The sequence below is a fragment of the Prosopis cineraria genome, unplaced genomic scaffold (genome assembly GCF_029017545.1).
Source record: "Prosopis cineraria cultivar Desert tree isolate PC_DT_omini unplaced genomic scaffold, ASM2901754v1 PC512, whole genome shotgun sequence".
In the NCBI taxonomy this organism is placed as follows: Eukaryota; Viridiplantae; Streptophyta; class Magnoliopsida; order Fabales; family Fabaceae; genus Prosopis; species Prosopis cineraria.
In genome coordinates, this window is record NW_026555837.1 from 4,972 (window position 1) to 27,501 (window position 22,530).

Genomic DNA, 22,530 nt, shown 5'->3' on the forward strand with positions numbered 1-22,530 from the left:
AAAGCTTTCCACTTTCCGTTTTCATGATGAAAAAATAGAAAGGAGAAAGCTTTTTTGTTTTAAAAGAAAAGGAAGATGGTTTGATATGTGAATCTATGTATGGTTGGATGAAAATAGAATGTTAAATGGTTTAGTCTAATCCAAAATAAAATTAAAAATGATTTTTTTCTTTTTATTAAAAAAAAGGAAATGAGAATTAATTAAAAAAAGGAATAATTAATGTAGTTAAGTATCCATTAATTTTTTTAAAAAAATAAATTATAAATATCAATTCAAATAATTGTAAAATTAGGAATTCTAATTAAAATAATATATTTAATTACTAAATGTAATTCCTAGTTTGCAATTGAGATTTCTACACAAATTATCTAAATTAATATTTGTAACTTATATGGAGAAACCAAATGATAGCTCACAATAATCTGAAATCACATAACGTGTCATCTTATGCGGAACAACACTAATCGAAATAGCCTAACAATTGAAAAAAAAAATTAGATTCATAAATTCAATCATTCTTAAAACAATACAAAAGACTGAACTATTTAAATAGACTTCTAAAATTTTAAATGATGCAATCTTAGTTAGTTTAGGATTTCAAATGGATAGATCATATCCTTAATAGATATATTATATCCTTATTTAAATTTAGAACAAAAAAAACTAATTTTCTAATTTAAATATGAAAATAAAATAAGATAAACTAATTTTTTAAATTTTAAAAAATAACATTAACTAAACTAATTAGATACATGGACCTAAGTATCTTAGGTTAAGCCTAATATGCTAAGAGTCCTTCTTTTTTTTTCTTCTAGAATTACATTTATCTTCAAGATTTTTTAATCATTTAAAGCATCCGTAATTATTGAATTCATAGCTTCTTTCATCTTTTTAGCTTTAGATCTAGTCATTGATCCTTCAATATTCTGTAATGAATCAAAGGTATTAAATGAACTCGTCCCTTAATTGATTCTTATCATTCCTTTTCTCTTGAAAAGGATATGTCCTCAAATCACATATATCAAATAAAGAAAAGTTTGCAACGTTGAATGTAGCTGACACATTTCCATGAGAGTTAGGGATGTCTATCTTATAAGCATTGTTATTAATTCATTCCAGTATTTGAAAAAGTCCATCACTTTTTGGATGCAACTTTGTCTTCCTCATATTTGAAATCTTCCACTTGAGATGTACTCAAACCCAATCTCCAGATTTAAAAACAACTTTCCTACGCCCTTTGTTAGCTTGTTTATCACACTACTCATTTCTCTCTTCAATTGAAGCTTTCACCTTAAAAGAAGAATAAGACGTAGAATATTCATTTGGGTTAAAGTAAGATCATAATCTAATTTGTCTCCTCCAAGTATATACTTGTGTATTGGGCCTTTAATATAATAATTTAAACTTCTAACATATATCATAGCCTTTTGAATATAAATATTTTCACTTGAGTTTTCCTTCACTTGAAATGACTTGGCTTTGGATGATTTGATGATATGTAATGTCACCTAAGACATGATTGCTAAACATGCAGCCATCTAAGACTTGATTGCCAAATAAGATTCCATCTTAAATGTCACCTAAGATCATTTATTGGATGTCAATTGGGTTGCCACATAACATCACATCATTCTAATGAAAAATAGTGGCAAGATTCGCCCCTGGCGTGGTGTCTGGAGAATAAAGGACAACTGGACATTGTAAAATGCAAATTTTTTATTTTTTGAAATTAGCTCAATCAAAGCCCATAAAAACTTTTTTGAAAAATAGGTGAAAGTTTTATGCTTTAATGTTTATGATGCGCGTTATCTGCTATCTTTTTAATGCTGGGAGTTACAGTTTGCGTTTATCTACTCAAAACATATGGATGTGCCATAAATAGTTCTAAGTTGATCAAACTTGCAGACAAGATTGACTAACCACACCCAGAAAGCAAAACTTATGAAGAAATATCTGCATGCGGAGATGATGACAGAAACTAGCATTATACATCAGATAGACCATAATCAAAGCAGACTTCTGAAAAAATAAAATAAAATAAAATAAACTATCATAGCAGAAAATGAAACAAATTAAAACGTGGCAAAATTATCATGAAGTATACTTTCTGAATCCATCCAATGGCGCCCCATTACAACGACATTATTGAGTAGTGTTTCCCCTAGCGGTAAATGTTAAGTTACTGTTCAATTAAGAGAACTAAAAGGTCAAGCAAGGAAAACAAAGTTAAAAGCAGCTAGATAGCATTGCTGGGTGCAGGTAAACCATAATGGACTGTTTGATAGCAAAGAATTCGAGGGAGGGAAGTGGAAATGAAAGTGAAACCATAACTTTGTGTGTTTGGTGTGCATGATTTGGGTTCTTCAACGTCCACTTGGCGATCCCTATTCCTAGTCCGTTGGTCCATTCTCTTCAACACCTCCATCTTCGATTTCTTTGTGGCTGATTTCCTTTATCTGGGTTTGATATTTGATTTCTGGAAAAATAGAGCAAAAAATGGTGAGGAGGAGGAGGAGTCGTCGTGGAGAGCAGTGGCTGGACAGAAGCTTTCTTCAATATACTTCTTCGATCTCTCTCCCCTTTCACTTCTTTCATATGCTTCGCTCCTTTGATTTGTGGCTTTCTAGTCTTCAATTATTTATTTGGAGTTATACAATTTTTAAAGATTGATTGTTATTGAGTTTTTGATTGATTTATTTTTTGGACAATTTTTGACAATGGTGATTGTTAAATGAAAGGGGTAGCTTGCTGCTGCTTTGGATTTTTTTAATCTAGTGGTATTGTAATCTTCTCGAAATATAAAAAAAATATATTAAATAATTTTTTATCTCAATTATATTTGCACATCAAACAAATGTACTTTTGGACCTTACTTTTAGTCCTACTTTCACTTCTATTTCCATTTTTACTTTTACCAAAATCATTTTCTCAATTCAAATGAGTCATAAAATGTAGATCCTCCTCGAACACATTAGAATAGCGGATGCATTAGAATAGTAGAGTTTGCTTCCCTTCTCACCCCCACTAAGCTGTAAAATTTGAATTGTCTAAATTAAATTTAAACAGTTTAAATTTAATTTTTTTTATTTTTATTTTAAATTTTTTAAAATAAAAAATTATATAAGTTATAAAAAAAATTAATAAATATTTTTATCAATCTAAACAGTTCAAAGTTAATATGAATAGTTTAAATCTAATTTATAAAAATTATACAAAAATTAGTATTAAACCTACACTATTTAAAATATGTTTGAAAAGTTAATTGATAAAAAATTTAATATTAAATATAAATCATTCATATTAAATTTTGGATTATCCATTTTGAATAAAAACAGACGATCCAAATTTCGTACTTTCTCGAGAAGGGCAGAGGAGGGAGGGAAGCCAACTCCCATAATAGAAGGGCCAGGAAACAAGCAAATCATCACTGGGTCTCCAAATTGTAGAAAACCATCAAAGCTAACATCTTTTGGGCCGGCAAGATCATCCAACTCAACACAACCCATCTAAAAGTTGACAAATTAAATACAGACATTGCCTTTAATGATTATGGAAATGTCAAGCTACAAATAGCACTCCTAATTTAAAATATAAATAATGTTTAAAAATAATTTATATATCAATAAAAAATTTTAATTTTTATAAATAAGTATATATATATATATATATTATTTTTTATTTTAATTTATAATGAGAGAGTTGAAGACCCTGTTTTTTTTTTCCGGTAAGAATGAAACAAGAAAATCCTGCTATTAATTATTGAGAGAATAATACTTTTTAGGGAGAATGACAATTGAGGAATGTAGAATTATATTAATTTAAAAGAAGATTTTTGGGTCATAAATAACTAAATATTGAAATTTGAATTGTAACTTTTCAAATTCCAATCATCTTTAATATTTTTTAGGGTCCTTAATTGTCATTATCCCCTTTTCTTTATGACCAAGACCGCGTCGAAGTACTGAAAAATATCTGATGTCAAGTGTGAAAAATGTCACACATTGTATAGAAATGAAATTAATAAAAAAAAAACACTTTCATATAATTGGATCAGAAGAACCCATCAACTTAATCATTAATATTTTTAATTAAGAATGTCTTTAATTAGGATTGTGATTTATAAATTTTTTTAATTGAGATGATTCCTGATTAGATAAGAATAAATGAAAAAAATATATAATTTTAAATGTTATTAACAAACTTATTAGAGGAATAAATATGTTAAAACTACCTTATAATTTTAAATGAAGAGAGTATATACCTTTGCAAGCACAGGTATTAAAGAATGAGGAAATTAATAACCCCAAGTTAAAAAGTCATAATATTAAAAATTGAGTTAACTTGGTTGAATCAGTGCCTCTATCAGTTTAATAAAATATTTTATTTATAATTACTCTAATCACAATTCCCTTGAACTAGTATATTAATTGGTTCAAATGACGGGTGCCCTTTTCAATACCTCAAAAAGGATTCTTTTTGCATGACAAATAAATCAATAATAACCGTATTCCTATATATTATTATTTCTTTGATTAAATGAGCATTTCACATGCAGAAATATCATTTTTCCCTTTCCCTTGGAATTACATTATTCTCTCTTTGATATGATCTATTCGAACAAGTGCACCAAACGAGACCCAATTTGTGCTATGGAGTACATGCCACCACCTTTTCGGGAAATAGTTTCCACCGAGGAGGATGTCAAATACGGCACACTGGCTAGTGTTAGCTTCTTCATGTTTGGAAGCGCAACCTTTTGACCAAACAGTTCTCTTAACTCAGCAGCATTTACTATCAACATAATCTCAAGCTGTGGAAGCTCTCTAGCTATTAATATTTTTGCTGGGAAAAGTCTGATCAGTTTGTTGCAACTATCCACCACTAGTTCTCTTAGCTTCGGAAAGCATCCTGAGACTTGAATATTATTAATGCATGCATTAACCTCTTGTTCTCCTATGTCTTCTTCAATATCAACCAATTGCTCCATTTCATCACACCCAGATATTAACAGGTAAGCCAGCTCGGGCAGGCCTTCATGGATGACACTCAAAGGGAACAAACACTTCATGGTACTGCATTGACTCACTACTAAACTACGAAGATATTGGAAGCTCAACACGTTTCTGGGAATAGGACCGCTCCATAGTTTATGTTCGGATTCCAACAGAACCACTTGTCCGCCCATGTATTGGTACTGCTCAGTCCCACCAAAATTTACAGACCCATCAATTTGGAAAATGTCTATCACTCCCCGATTGCACACAAAAATGCGTAAGCCCTAGTAGAGACCAATGAAGAGGAAGAGTGAGAGTGAAAAATTCAGGGCTTTGGGCTGCTTCCCTCCCTCTAATACTCTTTGTAATGACCTATATTTTCAATTTTGTCTTTTTTTTTAAATCATTGACTTTTACATAAAATAAAGACATTTGGGTATCTTAAAATTTCAAAACGGTGTTTTTTATGTTTTTACAATTTTTCAAAGATAAAAGTGTGTAATTTTGATATTTTTCTTTGAAAAATTATAAAAATATAAAACTTTACTATTTTAAAACTTTAAGATACTAAAATGTTTTTTATTTTACATAAAAGTTAATAATCCGAATTAAAAAAGACAAAGTTGAAAAGGGAAGGCACTACAAAGAGTACTAAAGGGAGGCCCATTAAATGTCCCAAGCCAAGAATTTGACCAAAATGAAAATAATAATTAATAATAAAAAGAATCCATACCTTTTCTCTCCAAAACCGAGTTGCTTCTAAAATAGGAGCAAATTTAGTGCAACCATATATTTGAATCTTGTGAAGCTCCTTTGGGAGAAAATTAAAACCTTGGCAAATGTCAGTGAGGTTTGGCAGGTTTTCAAGTGTTATCACTCTCAAGTTTGGGACTGAAATTTCCTTTTCATTGTCAGAGATAATGCCTTCATTCGGACCTCCAAAAATCTCCTTTAGTTCCAAAGACTCAGAAATCCATAAAGTCTTTAATTGTGGGAAACTTTTAACCATTCTTATAGAAAATATAACTTTTAGCTTAGGGCATCCAGTCACTGTTATTTCCTCAAGCTTGGGAAAACACTCTTGAACCCTGGATGGATTTTGAAGCTCTTCTTCATTCTCTTCAAAAATCTCCTCTAAATTCTCACAACTATGTATGGCAAGATCAATCAAATGTGGAAAGCCTCTATCGATGAAAGCAGGGAAGATACATTTCAACTTTCCACATCGATCAATTGTTATGGATTCAAGATAACTGAGGTTTAGAATTTGTGTAAAGCTGTGAAGGCCTCTCCATATGATACTCAGCTCTTGAAGAATTTCTAACTTTACCTCTTTCAATTTGGAGGTTGTTGCTTCTTGATCGTTACTTCTATGTCCATCTCCTCGAACATGGAATATGTCAGTCACTCCACAATTGCTAATGCACAGCACTTCACATCCCATTGTCTCAATTTCATGCGGTCCCTACATGAAAAACAAGATATATAAATGGAAATTGAAAAAAAAAAAAGAGAATCAAAATTATTCTTTACTTGATAGTATTTTTATGTGATGCTTTATATATAATAGGGAAAACATAGCTTTTGATCCTTATATTTTGCTCACTTTTTGCTTTTGATCCATGTATTTTTCTTTTCGGTGTTTTAGGTCTCTGCACTTTGTTTTTCATTATTTTCAATCCCTCCAAGGTCCCTGTACTTTGTTCATAGAAGGGTTGAAAACAATAAAAAATAAAAGTGCAGGGCCTTTAATACCAAAAAAAAAGTACAAAAACTAAAAGCAAAACGCGAGTAAAATATAAGGATCAAAAGCTATGTCTTCCCTATATACTATGTATATAATTTGCAAAAAATGTATTTCTATGTCATGCAATATTATTAGTATATTATGTTCAAAAATATCTTTCATAAGGAAAATTAGAAGAAGGCTTCTAGGCTAGAATTCTTAAAATTAGTATATTGAAGTCATTATATTTCATTATGGTTGGAAAAAAATTAGATAGAATTCTTAAAATATATAAATAGTGAACATAATATCCAACATGCACAATTGTCTATCTTCCTGTATTTCCAGGTTCTGAAATTCGATACGTAACCACTAGTCCACTAAAACCAATTAATATTTCAGTAATAAATTTATTCATAAATCATAACAGAATTTTATTTCCTATAATTTCCCATTCGCAAAAATGTCACTCAACTACTTAGATTATTTATACTAACAAATAATCATGCAGGAGCCATTAATTGAAGATCCATATAATATAAGAGAGCATGGACGTACCTTATTTGTTAAATTGGGACAAGAGAGCCAATTTATTTCCTTCAAGGATGGCCAACATGGATGACAATTTTCTTGGCAAATTTTGACCAGACTTGGTAAAAAAGATAAATGTATCTCTTTTAATTGAGGAAACAAAATTTGAATCTTCTTCTGATTGGTTGAAAGATCTTCAGCGACATCTTGTCCAAATACATACTTCATCTGAGGAGCACTTGTAATCTTAATTTTTTGCAGCTCCAGAAGGCCTTGAGCAAAAAAAATTGGGAATATGTATCCCAACTTGTCACACTCTTCAACTGTCAGAATTCTTAATTTTGGGAATGTCAATGGAGAATTTTCTAAAACATGAACCTTTTGCTCCCTTGTTGTTGCACCAATGTCATCCTCTTCATCGAATATTATACACTCTAACTCGCTGCAATATTCTATCTTCATGACTTCTAATTGCAATAGAGTTTGCGCAACCTGCTTTGAGAAGAGTGATGTCAACATTGGACATTTGGAGATGACAAGCTCTTTAAGGTTGCACAGATTGCACTCCCCAGGAAATATTCTTGTCAATTGAGGACAATCACACATGAATACTTCTTTCAAATTCTGAAAGAATTTAGGTGGAGGAGGCCCAAGGCACACTTGTTTCAAATGTTTCATAGCACTCAGCTTCATTGCTATTAACATCAGAAAGTCATGACAAGCCTGAGATGGATTAGTTGAACAGATGATGAAGAATTCTATCTCTAAACAGGAATAGAGACTTAATTTGATCACTTGCTTCATGCTTCCTACAGCTGCAACCAAATCTGGGATGATACTTTTGCAACCTCCAACAAGGTCCTCCAGAAAAAGACAATCAGCTCTTTGCATCATATCCTTGACAACTATACTTAAGGTGGGGATTTTTAATTCCCTGATGAGTAGGGCTCGGGAAATTAGAGGCAAACTTTTGAGAGGAATTTTAGCTTTCCCAAATTGTAATCTATACCTTTGCAATTTCAGGAAGGAGGCCTTCTCCAGAAACCAAGTATTATGAGAATCTGAAATATTTTTCCCAAAGTATGCTTCATCTCCGTACACATATAATTCTTCAAGCTGTGAACACCTCTTAATCACTTCATCACAATTTTCCATCATCGAGCAATGTCTCAAATCTAGCAATTTCAGTTTAGTCAATTCTTCTATTCCTTTTGGCAATAACCTGAACTCACTCCTCTTCAAATCAAGAATCTCAAGGCTTTTTAAGGAAACCACAAATGAGATGTCACCCAAATTACATCTTACCAGACGTAGAGTTCGAAGATTACTCAACCACTGGGTTGATTGTGGCAATGATACACTAACCGTTTGAAAATGATAGGTTGCACATAAAGCCATAACCTTGAGTCCTTCAATGCCTTCAAATGATGCATGAGACAAATTCTTTTACTGTCTAGCTGAAATTAGTAATAGCATCTCTAGCTTTTGAACATATAATTGTTGAGGAAATGGATCTTCGTCTTTATTGGACCATGTAGATATAGCAAAACAATTTTTTATGTTTCCTTCCAAAGCCAACGAACTCAGCCCCTTTGCATGGTCAACTATGACAGGACGGTTGATTGTGGATGCTACCCACAAAGCAAAATCACGAACAACATCATGAATTTTGAAGCAGTTTTGTCCTGTCTCAGAATGCATTATCAAAGAATAATCAAGGAGGTCAGTTAAAGCTGCATTCACTCTGCTCCTTAAATCATCAAATGTACTAGCTTCCCCAAATAAACCTAACCCTACTCCATATCTAAACAAGTCTTCTCTTTTGATCACACGATCCTCTTGAAAAATACTACATGTCAAGAAAAGACCCTTTGCCTCATTGCTTGTCAAGGCATCATAGCTATATTGAAGACAAGTAAAGGCATCTTTCACACCTTGGGGCACTCCAATAGGTTTCGAATGCCTTAGTTTATATAACGCATCCTTCCAATTATCAAGAGGCTTTCCTTTCAAAGCTGTTCCCACAGCTTGAATTGCAATGGGCAATCCTTTGCATTCTGCTGCAACCTCTCGTGCCACAGTATTTAACAAAGAAGAGTCATCAACTATGCATGCTTTGTTTTGAAAAAAAGTCCAAGCTTCCTCTTCTGATAAGAGATGCAATGGAACATTCCTTTGACCATTCATCAATGAACAAAGTTGTTGGAGACGTGTAGTTAATAAAACCTTGCAGCCTTCAAGGTTGCAATTTAACGGGATCCCAAAGTCTTCAAGATTCAAAATTCCCCAGACATCATCCAATACAATAAGAATCCTCCCCTTTCGCATTCCCAATGATAATCGTCTTGCCCTCCCAGCCTCGCTTTCTTCCTTTAGTGGACTCAAACCCAATTCGTCAGCAATTTCACCTTGAATCTTTCTAACATTAGGAGATTTGGACACAGTAGTAAAAACAACTTTATCAAAGAGATTCAGTTCTTTAGCCCTTTTGCTCACTTCTATTGCAAGGGTTGTTTTGCCACACCCTCCCATCCCATGCAAGCATACCATAAAGCAATCATCATCTTTCATCGCCTCCAATAGTTGATCATAAGCCAACTTTGTGGATTTAAATATCATAAAGTTTCCTGAGGAGAAGTATTCAACATTGGTTGGGAGTGAAATGGGACTAGAAAATCTCTCAAACTTGCTGTTGTTCTTGAGCTCCATCATTCTTTCTATCTTCCTTGCCAACTGCTTGCATAAACAATATCTTCGCCAAGTGGGGCACAAATTCCAGAAGCAACCGCTGGCTCTCACTTCTTTTTCCAAATTCTCCGCATCTTGCAGAAGACTTTGTGCTTCTTGCAACCATTTCTTCACAGCATTTTCAATCTTCTCAGTTTTCTTCTTTGCTTCTCCTGCACGTTGAGAAATCCCATCTATTGTTGATGTCAGGTTTTCCTTTTCTTCGTCAAGCTTTTTGGTGAGTTTGCCGACACAAAACAAGTAATATCCTTGATGTATTGCTGGGTCCACCAAAAATTCCGAGACTTTTGATACAATAGCAAAAACCACCTCTGTCATTTCAGCAACTTGTAGGACCTATACAACAAAATCAATTGTATTAATTTAGCAACCAAGAATCCATTAAAATAATTAAATATATGTACGAGTATATATATGAGATGAGTATTATAGTATGGTGGAGAATCATCGCAAAATGACTTAACGGCCAATATCAGAAAAATGAATTTTGATAAAGTAGACAAATCAAAGGTGTTAAGTTTGATAATCAAGTCAGCAAAGAAAATAATAAATTTCATAAATCAAGCAAAAAATTCCAGTGAGTTACAAGGTAAGTTAGGGATAAAAAATGCGCACACCCTTATTTGATTGGGGAAAAAAAATGCTTTAAGCAAATAAACTTAGGTACCTAATAAGAAAAAAGTACCCAAGTTTTTTCATTTACTCTAGTAATATTGGTCTTTTTTTTTCCGATAAGTATTAAATGGAAAAACACCATTTGATTAAAGAAAAGAAATTAAAAATGTTCAAACAAACCTGACAGTATTTCAATGGTTGTTGAGATTGCAGATGATATTTCTGTCTCAAGATTCACTTACACCTGCAAATGATTAGATCTTATTAGTTTATAAAGAAAAAGGAGAATAGAAATGGGATCAAAGGAAAATTTTCAAAACTTTTAGTTTATTGTTTCATCTATCAGCATACATGTGTACTTTTATGTCAAAAAAGTTATATCCATTAATGTAATTATTAAAAAGTTATTACAATTCTTCTTGTGGTCAAGGCAAAAGATTGATGACAGCAAAACACCGCTTTAATAGCAGCAAAACTTGAGGGCTTCACTCATTGACCGTTTCCATTTTTAGTCGTCATTATGGGACTACTTTGGAGAGTTTTGGAGCTTCTTAGTGTAATAGGCTTTGTTTTTTGTGGAGATTGAGTTAATGTTTCTATTTTTAGTCTTCATTTCTTCATTCGTCCTCTCAATTTTCCTTTCCCCTGTTCTTGTTCAATGGTTGTATTGACTTACTCGTATTTTCTTGTGGGTTAATTGAACATAAGTGGGTAGAAACTTTATTATAGAATTATGTTTCATCCTTTTATATATGTTTCCAAATCGATTTTAAGTCTGGATAAAGGTGGAAAGTTGTGTTAAACTCTTGATAACTAGTGTAAAACTTTGTTAAATCTCCTATGACATGAGTCAAAAACAACATGGTATTACTGACAAGTCATTACCTACAATATGGATTGAGTAGAGTGTCAAATGAGTTAAAGTCCCTACATTGGCAATCAGGTGTAGTGTTAAACAGATATGGATAAAGAAGTTAGTCTAAGGGAGCAATATCAAGTTCAATACTTTGAATGTTGGGACTTTGACAAGTAAATCTTTAGAGGTATTGGACATCATGATTCAAACAAGAGTTAACACCGTGTGCCTTCAACAAATTAAATGGGTTGGAGTAAAGGCAAAGGAGCTTGCCTCTACATGATTTAAACTTTGATACACAAGGAAAGTACCGGAAAAAAAAAAAGAATAGTGTAGCAAATAGACCGAAAAACTCTTATTATTGAATCCCAGAGTATGTACACTGATTTATACATGTGAGAAGATGATCAAATCTCCAAGAAATCAGGAGATGGAATCAGGAGAGGATATTCGGGAATAGGATATCTACAAAATCCCTATTTTTACTCCCCACAGTATCCCCTTTATTAATAAATAATATTTACATTAAATATACAGTCAACCACACTCCCCCTCAAGTTGGATCATAGATGCTAATCATGTCCAATTTGCTTATACAACTATCAAATGCTGGCTTGTGTAATCCTTTGGTGAGTACGTCAGCAGCTTGAAGCTTTGTTGGTATGTAGACAAGGCACACAATTCCTTCTTCAACCTTTTCCCTTATAAAATGTCTATCAATCTCCACATGTTTGGATCTTTCGTGTTGAACTGGATTTAGCGCCATACTTATGGCAGCCTTGTTGTCACAGTACAACTTCAGTGGAAGATCAGTCTTGACGTATATCTCATCTAGTACTCGCCTTACCCATAGTACCTCTGATATACCTTGGGCCAACGCCCTTAGTTCTGATTCTGCACTACTCCTTGAGACCACTCTTTGCTTTTGACTCTTCCATGAAACTAGGTTTCCCCATACACATGAGCAGTAGCCTGACATTGATCTCTTATCCTTGTATGTTCCTCCCCAATCTGCATCTGTGTAGATTTCTATTGATCATAGACTTTGCTTCTTAAACAATAATCCTTTACCTGGTGTCCCCTTCAAGTACCTTAGGATTCTGTATACAGCTTCCATATGCCTTTCTCTAGGGTCACACATATACTGGCTTGCCACACTTATTGCAAAAGTTATGTCTGGTCGAGTATGAGAGAGATAAATCAGTTTCCCAACTAGCTTCTGGTATCTTTCTTTTTCCACAGGCTCATTCTTCTCTCCTTCTTCTTCACAATCATTTTCCTCAGGTTCAACTTCATCTTCTTGATTTTCCATATCTTTTATTAATTTCTTCCCCTTCTTCTTCACAACAATAGGGGTCTCTACAGGTTTACATCCCAACATTCCTGTTTCAGTAAGCAAGTCGAGAACATATTTTCTTTGAGACATATAAATCCCTTTTTGTGATCTTGCAACCTCCATGCCCAGAAAGTATTTCAAGTTACCAAGATCCTTCACTTCAAATTCCTTTCCAAGAGCCTTCTTTACTCTATCTACCTCTTCCTCATAGTCACCTGTGACAATTATATCATCAACATATACAATGAGAATACATCTCTTACCACCTTCCATTTTTACAAACATTGTGTGATCAGACAATCCCTGCTTATACCCTTCATTCTTCAAGACTTCCGAGAATCTGTCAAACCAAGCCCGCGGTGATTGTTTTAGGCCATACAAGGATTTCTTAAGCTTACACACTTGATTGTTCTTTCCCGCCTCAAAACCTGGAGGTAGTGTCATGAAGACTTCTTCCTTAAGGTCACCATTTAGGAAGGCGTTTTTAATATCTAGCTGCTGGAGAGGCCAATCCAGATTTACAGCCACAGAGATTAGGATTCTGATAGTATTAAGCTTGGCTACAGGGGCAAAAGTTTCTTTGTAGTCCAAGCCATATGTTTGGGTGAACCCTTTTGCCACTAACCGTGCCTTTAATCTGTCCAACTTACCAGCAGCATCATATTTTGGGGTGAACACCCACTTGCAGCCCACAACCCTCTTCCCTTTTGGTAGCTCTACAACTTCCCATGTGCCATTTTTTGTTAAAGCATTCATCTCCTCTATCACAGCATTCTTCCAATCTGGTATGCTAAGGGCCTCATATACATCATTGGGAATCTTCACTTTATCAAGGTTAGTTACAAAAGTGCGGAATTGTGAGGATAGAGTCTGATAGCTCACAAACCTTTGGATGGGGTGCTGTGTACAAGTTCTGGGTTGTTTTCTGAGGGCTATCGGTAAGTCTGTCTCCGCTTTCCCAGCTTCAGGAGCCTCTTGTGGTTCGAATTCTGGTTGTGCTTCAGGTATAACAGTCTCCCTTTCTCGCCATTTCTTCCTAGAGTAGACTATGGGTGTCTTTTCCAGTGCATTTCCAGCAATTTCAGTGCAATCTGAAAGACTTTTTACTTCAGTTTCTGGCCTAGGAGATTGGACCCTGAATTCGGTGGACTGTGGGTTTAAGAGTTCAGACTCTATTTGAGAGTTTGTTGGTGCAAGAATGAAGGGATCAGAATCATGAATGGTGGTGATTTCTTTACCCCTTTGCCTCTCACTTTCACTCTCCAAAAACTGAAAGTCACTCCCCCTCTCCCCCTGACTTGAAGTGTTTGGGTAAAAGGACTCATGCTCAACAAAGCTAACGTCTCGGCTTATGTAAAGTTTCTTGGTATGAGGATCAAAGCATTTATACCCTTTTTGTGTAGAGGAATAACCAAGAAAGATACATTTGATGGCTTTAGGGTCCAGCTTTTGGAGTGATGGGAGTGAACATAAGTGGAACAACCAAAAATTTTAAGTGGTAGGTTGGTGTCAAGATGAGTAATGGAGTGAGATTCTTTTAATTTCTCAAGAGGTGTGGTAAATGAGAGGACACGACTTGGCATGCGGTTGATTAAATATGTAGCGGTAAGAATTGCATCTCCCCAAAAATATTTGGGAACGTTATAAGTGAAGAGCAAGGCACGTGCAACTTCTAAGAGGTGTTTGTTTTTCCGTTCCGCAATACCATTTTGTTGGGGAGTGTTAGGACAGGTACTTTTATGGACAATTCCATGTTCTGTGAGGAACATATCCATGGTTTTATTAAAGTATTCAGTGCCATTGTCAGTATGGAGGACTTGGATTGTGGTGTCAAACTGGTTTTTTACCATTGTATAAAATTGAGAAAAGACAGAGGGCACAGCAGATTTATCTTGTAATAGGTAGACCCAACACATTCTAGTATGGTCATCAATAAATGTAATGAACCATTTAGTATTTGTACGATTAGCAATACGAGTAGGACCCCATAAGTCACTATGAATAATGGAAAAAGGACGGTAGATTTATATTCAACAGGTTTGAACACAGATCTGTGATGTTTAGCAAGTTCACACTCAGCACAGTGAAGAAGAAATTTTATTAACTTGAAATTCAGGAAACAAACGACATAAGTATTGAAAATTTGGATGACCCATTCTCCTATGCCATAACATAAGATCATTAAAGTCTTTATTTGCAATGTGACACTGGATTCGAGACCAAAGACTACTCACGGTTGATTCATCGAGATAGTAGAGACCGTTATGCTCCTTAGCACTGCCAATCATCTTCCCCGATAAGAGGTCCTGAAAAATACAATGAGTAGAACAGAAATGAGCCCAGCAATTTGCCTCTTTAGTCAACTTACTTATAGACAATAAGTTACAAGCCAAGTAAGGTACATGTAAAACATGATTCAGTCTCATGACTTTAGAAATAACCACACTTCCTGTTCCTGCTATTGACGAGGAAGATCCATTAGCTGTACTTACTGTTTCATTCCCAGCGCTAGGAATATAGGTATTGAATAGTTTAACATCTGAGGTCATATGATCAGTTGCCCCAGTATCAACAATCCATTTGGGGTTACTATTAGAAGTAAGTAAGGCACATTTACCTTTGTGAGCCACAGATGCAGTAGGATTCAGTTTCTGGTTTTTCTCATTCTTTTGCAACACACTAAGCATCTCAAGTAGCTTACCTAGTTGCTCCTTATCAATTTCAGGTATTGAGTCTGGTTTATCTGGCGGTACATCATGAGAAGTTTGATAACTTCGTTGCTTGCCCTTTTTCGGCTTCCAATCGGCTGGCTTTCCATGTATATCCCAACAAGTGTCACGGGTATGCCCAATCTTCTTGCAATGTTCACAAGTGACCTTCCCCTTTTGGTTCTTATGATTTGAATCACTGCCCTTGCTCACAAGTGCAGCAGTGTCCAAGGAAGAAGTTGGTGCAGAAATAGCTCCAGGAGTCATTACCTTGCGTCTTGAAGCCTCTCGACGTACCTCTGAGAATACTTCTCTAGTGGATGGAAGTGGCATACGGCTCAGAACGCGCCCCCGTACATCATCTAGAGATTGATTCAGTCCTGCAAGAAACTGAAACACCCGTTCATTCTCGACTTGCTCCTTATAACGGATTGCATCATTACTGCTAGACCATTCCACTTCTGTCATCAAGTCTAATTCCTGCCAGATGGTATTCAGCTCCAGCCAGAAAGCCGTGACATCACGTTCTCCCTGCTGCAGTGACCATGCTTTTGTTTTAAGCTCATATATTCGCGCCAAATCCTTCCCATCAGAGTATGAATCTTGCACAGCTTTCCAGATTTCATGAGCTGATGGAAGAAATATGAAGCTTTGTTGAATTTCCGGAATCATGGCATTGATCAGCCACGATGATACCAACGAATTTTCGGTATGCCATCGCTGTAGCTCCTGCGTTCTGGACTCTTCTGGAATTTTTGATGAGCCATCGAGGTAACCCATCTTCCCTCGGCCTCCAATCGCAAGTCGCATAGCCTGTGCCCATACCCGATAATTCGAGCCATTGAGTTTCATGGTAACCACGAGCACCGATGATCCGTCATGACCAGTGATCGACCCGAGGGGACTACCGGCCTTATCTGGATCGATTTGCGAGGACCCATCACTCTTCGACATTGGAGAAGTGTGAATCGGGTGCAACTCTTGTGTCTCGTCTTCGGTGCTTTCTGTCTCAGAGTTTTCGGCGTCGATATCTGCTAGTTGCTCTGATACCATGTAGCAAATAGACCGAAAAACTCTTATTATTGAATCCCAGAGTATGTACACTGATTTATACATGTGAGAAGATGATCAAATCTCCAAGAAATCAGGAGATGGAATCAGGAGAGGATATTCGGGAATAGGATATCTACAAAATCCCTATTTTTACTCCCCACAGTATCCCCTTTATTAATAAATAATATTTACATTAAATATACGGTCAACCACAAATAGAATTGGTATTGTTGACAAGAATTGGAAGAGAATGTGATGGAAATAAGAAGGATTGTGGATAAGATATTATCCTTAGGGATGATTATTCTATGTGATACTATCAACATCATAAGTTCCTATACATGTGCATCTTAAGGGAAGAAACACATCATAAGCAGAAAATATTTCCAATGATGGGGACCTCCATGGACATGTCAACAAGGAGGCAAGAGAATATGAGGGAGCTCATGGTAGTTTCAGTTTTAGGGAACTTAATGAGAAGGGCAAATCTGTCCTTGATTTTTCAGTGGCATATAATTTAAGATTGTCAGTACTTACTCTAATAAGTGGGAGAAGAATTCAATCACATGCAAGAGTAGGGCTTCAATTCACAATTTTATTTTTTTTTTATAAGGAATACAGATAAAAGACTTTGTAAAGATTGCAAAACTCCTAGGGAAAGCTTGACTTGACACCATATCTTGGTCCTTAATGTGCTTGTTGAGAGTCAAAAGCAAAAATGACGAGTTATAAACCCTAGGATCAAATGATGGCAGTTAAAGGGTGAGAAACAGCCAACTTTTGACACAAATCTATTGAAGGAGATTAGGAGTTACAAGAAAGTGATGAGAGATTGAGAGGGTTAGGAAGGTCACTAAAGCAATTTTAGATGAAACATATGATGAATGATCAACTTCATTTCTGTAAATTAGAGGGCGTTTGTTCCTAGGAGACTATATTTGACAATATTCTCATAACACATGAGGCTTTCACGACCTTACTATAAACAGAGGAAGCAGATCTGAACTTGCCTTAACATTATATATGAATAAAGCTTATAATGACCATGTTGAGTGGGATTTTCTAAGAGGTGCTTTGCTGTCTGGGGTTTTCCAATGATTGGGTGGAAAAGATTTGTCAATGCATATGCTCTTTTTAAGTTCGCTCTATTGTTGTCTGGTAGAGTTGCTCCACAAATTACCCAGGGAAGGGGGCAAAGGCCAGGTGATCTGTTGTCACCGTATCTCTTTATTATTGTTGTCGATGTGTTATCTAGGATGATTAATTACTTTCTAGCAGTGGGTGCTATTTAGGAAATTAAATTGGCGAGGGGAACCACCTATTGCACATTGTTTCGTTGTCAATGACTCGGTTCTCTAATTGCAAGCCACGGAGAGAAATTTAGTTATGATTAGCAGCATTTTGGATAAATATTGTGATGTGTCTTTCAGTTGATAAACTTTTAGAAATCCTGTTTTTTCTCTTCTAGAGATACTCCTGACCCAGTTAGAGAGGTTTTAAAAAATATTTTTCATGTGGAAGAGGTTGAAGATCTGAGGAAATATCTTGGTTTGCCAATTTTATGGGGCAGATTTAAAGTGCAAGCCTTGAGTTTTATGGTTAGTACAATTCCAGTTTTCCCAATATGTTGCTTTCTTTTGCGCAAGCAAGTTTGCAATGAGCTGGATAGTATTTTATCTTCTTTTTGGTGGGGGCCGCATGGGAAGGAAGGTAGGATTCACAAGGTGCGTTGGGATGATCTTACATCTTCTAAGAAGGAGGGGGACTTCGATTTCAAGATTTCTACTAGTTTAATGTGGCATTGCTGGCTAAACAGGGCTAGCAGATGCTAAATGAACCTGAGGAGTTATGGGTGCAAATGATTAAAGGCATCTACTTCCCTGATGATAATTTTTTAGCAGCAAAAAAAGTTGCCAAAGCCTCTTGGGTTTGGACTAGCTTGCTTGGAGAAAGAATACGTCTTGATAAATTGGTCTGTTTTAACATAAGAGATGGTAATTCGGTTAAAATTTGGGGTGACCCATGGATTTCGTCATTAACTCAATTTAAGTTACAATATGTAGCTCCTACTGAGGAAGCGAAGAAGTGGCTGGTCTCAGATTTGATTGTCCAAAGAAACTGGAACTTGAGTTGCATTGAAGAGTTTATTTCTAGTGACAAATGCGATGCTATAGTCAAGATATTACTTCCACATTTTGATAGGCCGGACAGACCGGTATGGTCTGCATGTAAAAATACCGTCAAGAAAGGATATCAATGGGCCAAAAAGAGTAATCAAGTGCTGAGGAAAGGCCCAAGCACTTCTTGCATGGTTGACAATGGGCTTTGGAGACTAATTTGGAAGCTTAAAGTCCCTGCCAAGATCAGGTTCTTCTTACAGAAAGCATCAGAAGGAGCTCTTCCAACTCAAGAAAGCTCATGGAAGTGAAGCTTATGGAAGTGAAGGTGTGCATATACTCCTATTTGTCTTTTCTGTTGTGATAAAGCTGAGACTCTAGAACATCTTCTGTTGCTATGTTTGCGTGCTAAACTGGTTGACAGTGAAATTACTCGTCTTGATGCATGGTTACTTAGCTGGCTTAGAAATGATGTTGATGAGGATATACACGAGGCATTGATTGGGTTTACTTTATGGAAATTATGGAAAGCTAGATGTGTATTTCTTTTCGAGGAAAAAAAAAAAAAACCATTGAACTTAAGGGTATTATTCAATTGACAAGAGCTTACCAAGATAGTTTATGGGAGGCAAATAATCTGAATGCTCCTAGAAGCATTAATTGCATTCATGATAATCAAAGTATGGATGCATCTAATGCTCGGTCTTTTCTGGATTTTGATGAGCTGGTTTGTGTGGATGGAGCCTACGATATTAATGCTGAAAAGGGGGTATAGGCTCGTTGTGTGGAATAAAGAGGGTAGCTGCATCTATATAGCATCTGAAGTAGAAGCAGCTAAATCTTGTGAAGCTTTTGCAATGTTTACTGCTCTTAAATGGTGCTATGATAATGGTTTTTCAAGAGTTTTTGTTTTGTCAGATTGTCTCCCACTACTTGAGGCTGTCAACAACTCTTCCACTTGCCCGGAATGGGATCACTCAATGATTGAGGATAATATTATGAATCTTCGTTTCTCACTAAGCCAATGTTGCTTTCAGGAGATCCCAAGAATTAGCAGCAAAAATTGGGTTACCCCATCTGTGCTATGGTGAAAGGGATGTGCTCTTTGAATTGGGCTAATAGGTCCCCATCCCAACTGGCTTCTATCCTAGATCAAGTTCCTTTCAGATTTGGGAATCTGACTTAGAAGAAAGCTCTGGCTCTGGTGCATTTTTTTTTTTTTTTTTGTTTCTTTTTAGCTAGCTGTGTTTGTAGTTCACTGTTTTCCCTTATCTGTTCTGTTTGTCAAACTGTTGAGCTGTTCATGTCGTGAATAAAAATCACTTAGACCAAAAAAAAAAAACAATTTCTTTGCACCAGAAAAACAAAACACAAAAAACTCATTTTCTCATAAAACTTCATTGAAGGAAAGTATATATATAGCAGCCAAGGAATCATAACAACATTAATTATAACAAAAAGATTGAGAGGTTTTCTCAGTGAGGCATAGAGAAAAGAAACAATGTTGAGTGTGTTTAAGAAGAGAGATTGAAATGCATACCTTAAACTGTCTGAATCTTTACGTTGCAAATCCAGAATAATATAATATCACCAACAGAAATAGATCTGGAATCAATTATCAAGTCACATATGATGAATTTAATATGTTGGCAAATTGATGAGAAACAATTAAAAAGAATTAAAAAAAAATGATGTGCAAGTTACAATTTTGGCATAAAAAAATATTAAATCAAACCTAACACTATTTGATCCCAGCTCAGTGGTTCTTGAGCTTGCAGATTCTCTCTCTAGTCCCCAGCAGATTTAGTTGGACATGCAAATTTGACCCCCACTAGGTGTTATTAGTTTATAATTAAAAATCATGAAAGAGAAGATAAATGATATCCAGGGGGAAAGTTCATCATACGCCATTTAATTGTTTCACATTTAAACATGCATATATCTTTCTAGAAAAATCATTTGCATTCATGTAAACTTCACAATTAACACACGGATATTAGGGAATATCTACATACATAGGATTATAAGGCAAACAAGACACAAACACAAGTAAGGAATGTGTTTTGTGTGTGTGTGCGTGTGTGCGTGAGAGAGAGAGAGAGAGAGAGACTAGCATGAACTTAGTTTTAGGATAAAGAAAGATCAAAAGAATATAAAATTCAAGAAATGCAGATGGCAAAATGTTAAACAAAGAAAGGTTAGAAAAAGCTAGAGATATTTTCTCAGGGACTGTAAACGAAAGGTTTAACGTTTATGAATAGAGAGTTTCATACCTCACTGTGTCGCTCTTCAGTTACAGATTCTTGAGATTGCAGAACCAGAAATGCCAGCAACAGTAACTGATCTGTTTCAATTATCAAGTCACAGATGAAGCTCAATAACACTGTGTGGTGTAGTATAACTTTATTAAATGAAAGTTATTAACTCTAGTAAAGTATTTCAGAGGGTGGATCGTTAATAAAAAATACTAAAGAAGGGGGAAGGAAATTAAAAGGAGAATACAAAAGCGACGTTGATCTCATTTAAGGACCATGAATGTTATAATCCAATTCTTATTTTTTGGTTAAAGGAGATGGCATTATTACAAAATAAGCTTATGGGACCACTTACTTTTAACCTAAGAAAACGTTTCTATTAGAAACGATTCCATGCGTGCACTTCTGAAACCACTTACTGTAGTAATGTGTCAAGAAGTAACCAGATTCAAAACAACAAAAATGTTGATAGATTTTCACAATTAGTAAAGAATTTTTGCTTACGAAAAGAGATGGATCGAGGTTCACACCTTATAGTGTCTCTAGTTGAGATGCAAACTCCTGACTTGAGGTTGCAGATGAAGAAATGAAAGCAATAATGGAAACAGATCGATGAAGTTATACGATTGATAGCTAGCTAGGGTTTTGTAATACTGATGAAACAATGAATACTTTACTTGGAATGGACAGATCCTATTCTTCTTCAGTCTCTCAAAATTATTTTGGTTTCCTCAGTATTCCCAGCTTCTTTACTTCCCTCAACCACATTCTTTCCTTCCTTCATCAACTTTTAGTTTATTCAATTTCAGTATCTTTTAACTTTCGCCTTAGCAGCAGCGGTCGAGAGAGGTTGAATACGACAATGTGAGTCCAGTGAGGCTCTGTTACTGTGGGTTGTTGGCACGTTCATATTGTCGTTATTTTAGTCTGCCCAATTCTACCTTACTCTTCTTTTATAAAAGAACTTTAATGCTTCCTGAGCTAAGATAGTCAAACGCAAAAGGACAACTTTGTGAGTGAGGAACAGAAAAGCTTGAAGAGGCTGTTAATTGTGAAGCCGTCTTCGTCGAGTGCAGTAGCAAGCAGCCGAAGGACTTTAACCATTACAAGGAGGGCGAACATGCTATGGCTGGGTGCTAAGCTAAGCTATGAAGGACCAAGGAAGCATTGCCATTGTGGAAAGTTAGCCGATGGACTTCTTGGAGCGAGACTAATCACGAGAGTTTATGGGTGCTGTCGATAGATGGCAGTGGTTTTAACTTTTATGGGAGATGGCACACCAAACAACTCAATCCTCATATTTTTATATTTTTTTTATTAGTTAAGCACAACTTAATTTTTATAATTTTTTAATTCAATAAATTATAAAAGTTAAGTTGTGCTGAATTATAATTCAAAAATTAAATTAATAATTTAAAAAAAATTTAAGGATTAAAAATTATATTATCATTTAAAAAACTACTAATTTCAATTGAAGTTTTCTTTTATTTTCAAGAATTTTTTTATTTTTAAAATAAAAAATTTATTTAGGTAAATATTTTAGATTTAAATGTTTTTAAAATTATTTTATTTTTTTAAAAAAATAAATAAA

General features: G+C 35.1%; 2 protein-coding genes across 5 annotated transcripts; both read right to left on the minus strand.

Moving 5' to 3' along the window:
• Nucleotides 1-4,488: 4,488 nt before the first annotated feature.
• Nucleotides 4,489-8,649, minus strand: LOC129297397 (putative disease resistance protein At4g19050). The gene is made up of 3 exons (XM_054935738.1): nucleotides 7,279-8,649; nucleotides 5,728-6,459; nucleotides 4,489-5,278 (listed from the first exon to the last, which is right to left on the minus strand). The coding sequence occupies exons 1-3, from the start codon at nucleotides 8,647-8,649 to the stop codon at nucleotides 4,610-4,612; spliced, it is 2,772 nt and encodes a 923-aa protein (XP_054791713.1). The 3' UTR covers nucleotides 4,489-4,609.
• Nucleotides 8,650-8,697: 48 nt separating this feature from the next.
• LOC129297398 (disease resistance protein At4g27190-like) lies at nucleotides 8,698-21,794 on the minus strand. 4 transcript variants are annotated; one of them, XM_054935739.1, is made up of 6 exons: nucleotides 21,470-21,794; nucleotides 20,958-21,028; nucleotides 20,420-20,471; nucleotides 20,225-20,289; nucleotides 10,795-10,858; nucleotides 8,698-10,335 (listed from the first exon to the last, which is right to left on the minus strand). In XM_054935739.1, exon 6 carries the CDS (start codon nucleotides 10,315-10,317, stop codon nucleotides 8,698-8,700), a length of 1,620 nt encoding a protein of 539 aa, XP_054791714.1. In that variant the 5' UTR covers nucleotides 10,318-10,335; nucleotides 10,795-10,858; nucleotides 20,225-20,289; nucleotides 20,420-20,471; nucleotides 20,958-21,028; nucleotides 21,470-21,794. The 4 variants fall into 4 exon arrangements, with proteins under 4 accessions (XP_054791714.1, XP_054791715.1, XP_054791717.1 ...); XM_054935740.1 differs by lacking the exon at nucleotides 20,420-20,471 and having other exon boundaries at nucleotides 20,225-20,240; XM_054935742.1 differs by lacking the exon at nucleotides 20,420-20,471.
• Nucleotides 21,795-22,530: the final 736 nt, after the last annotated feature.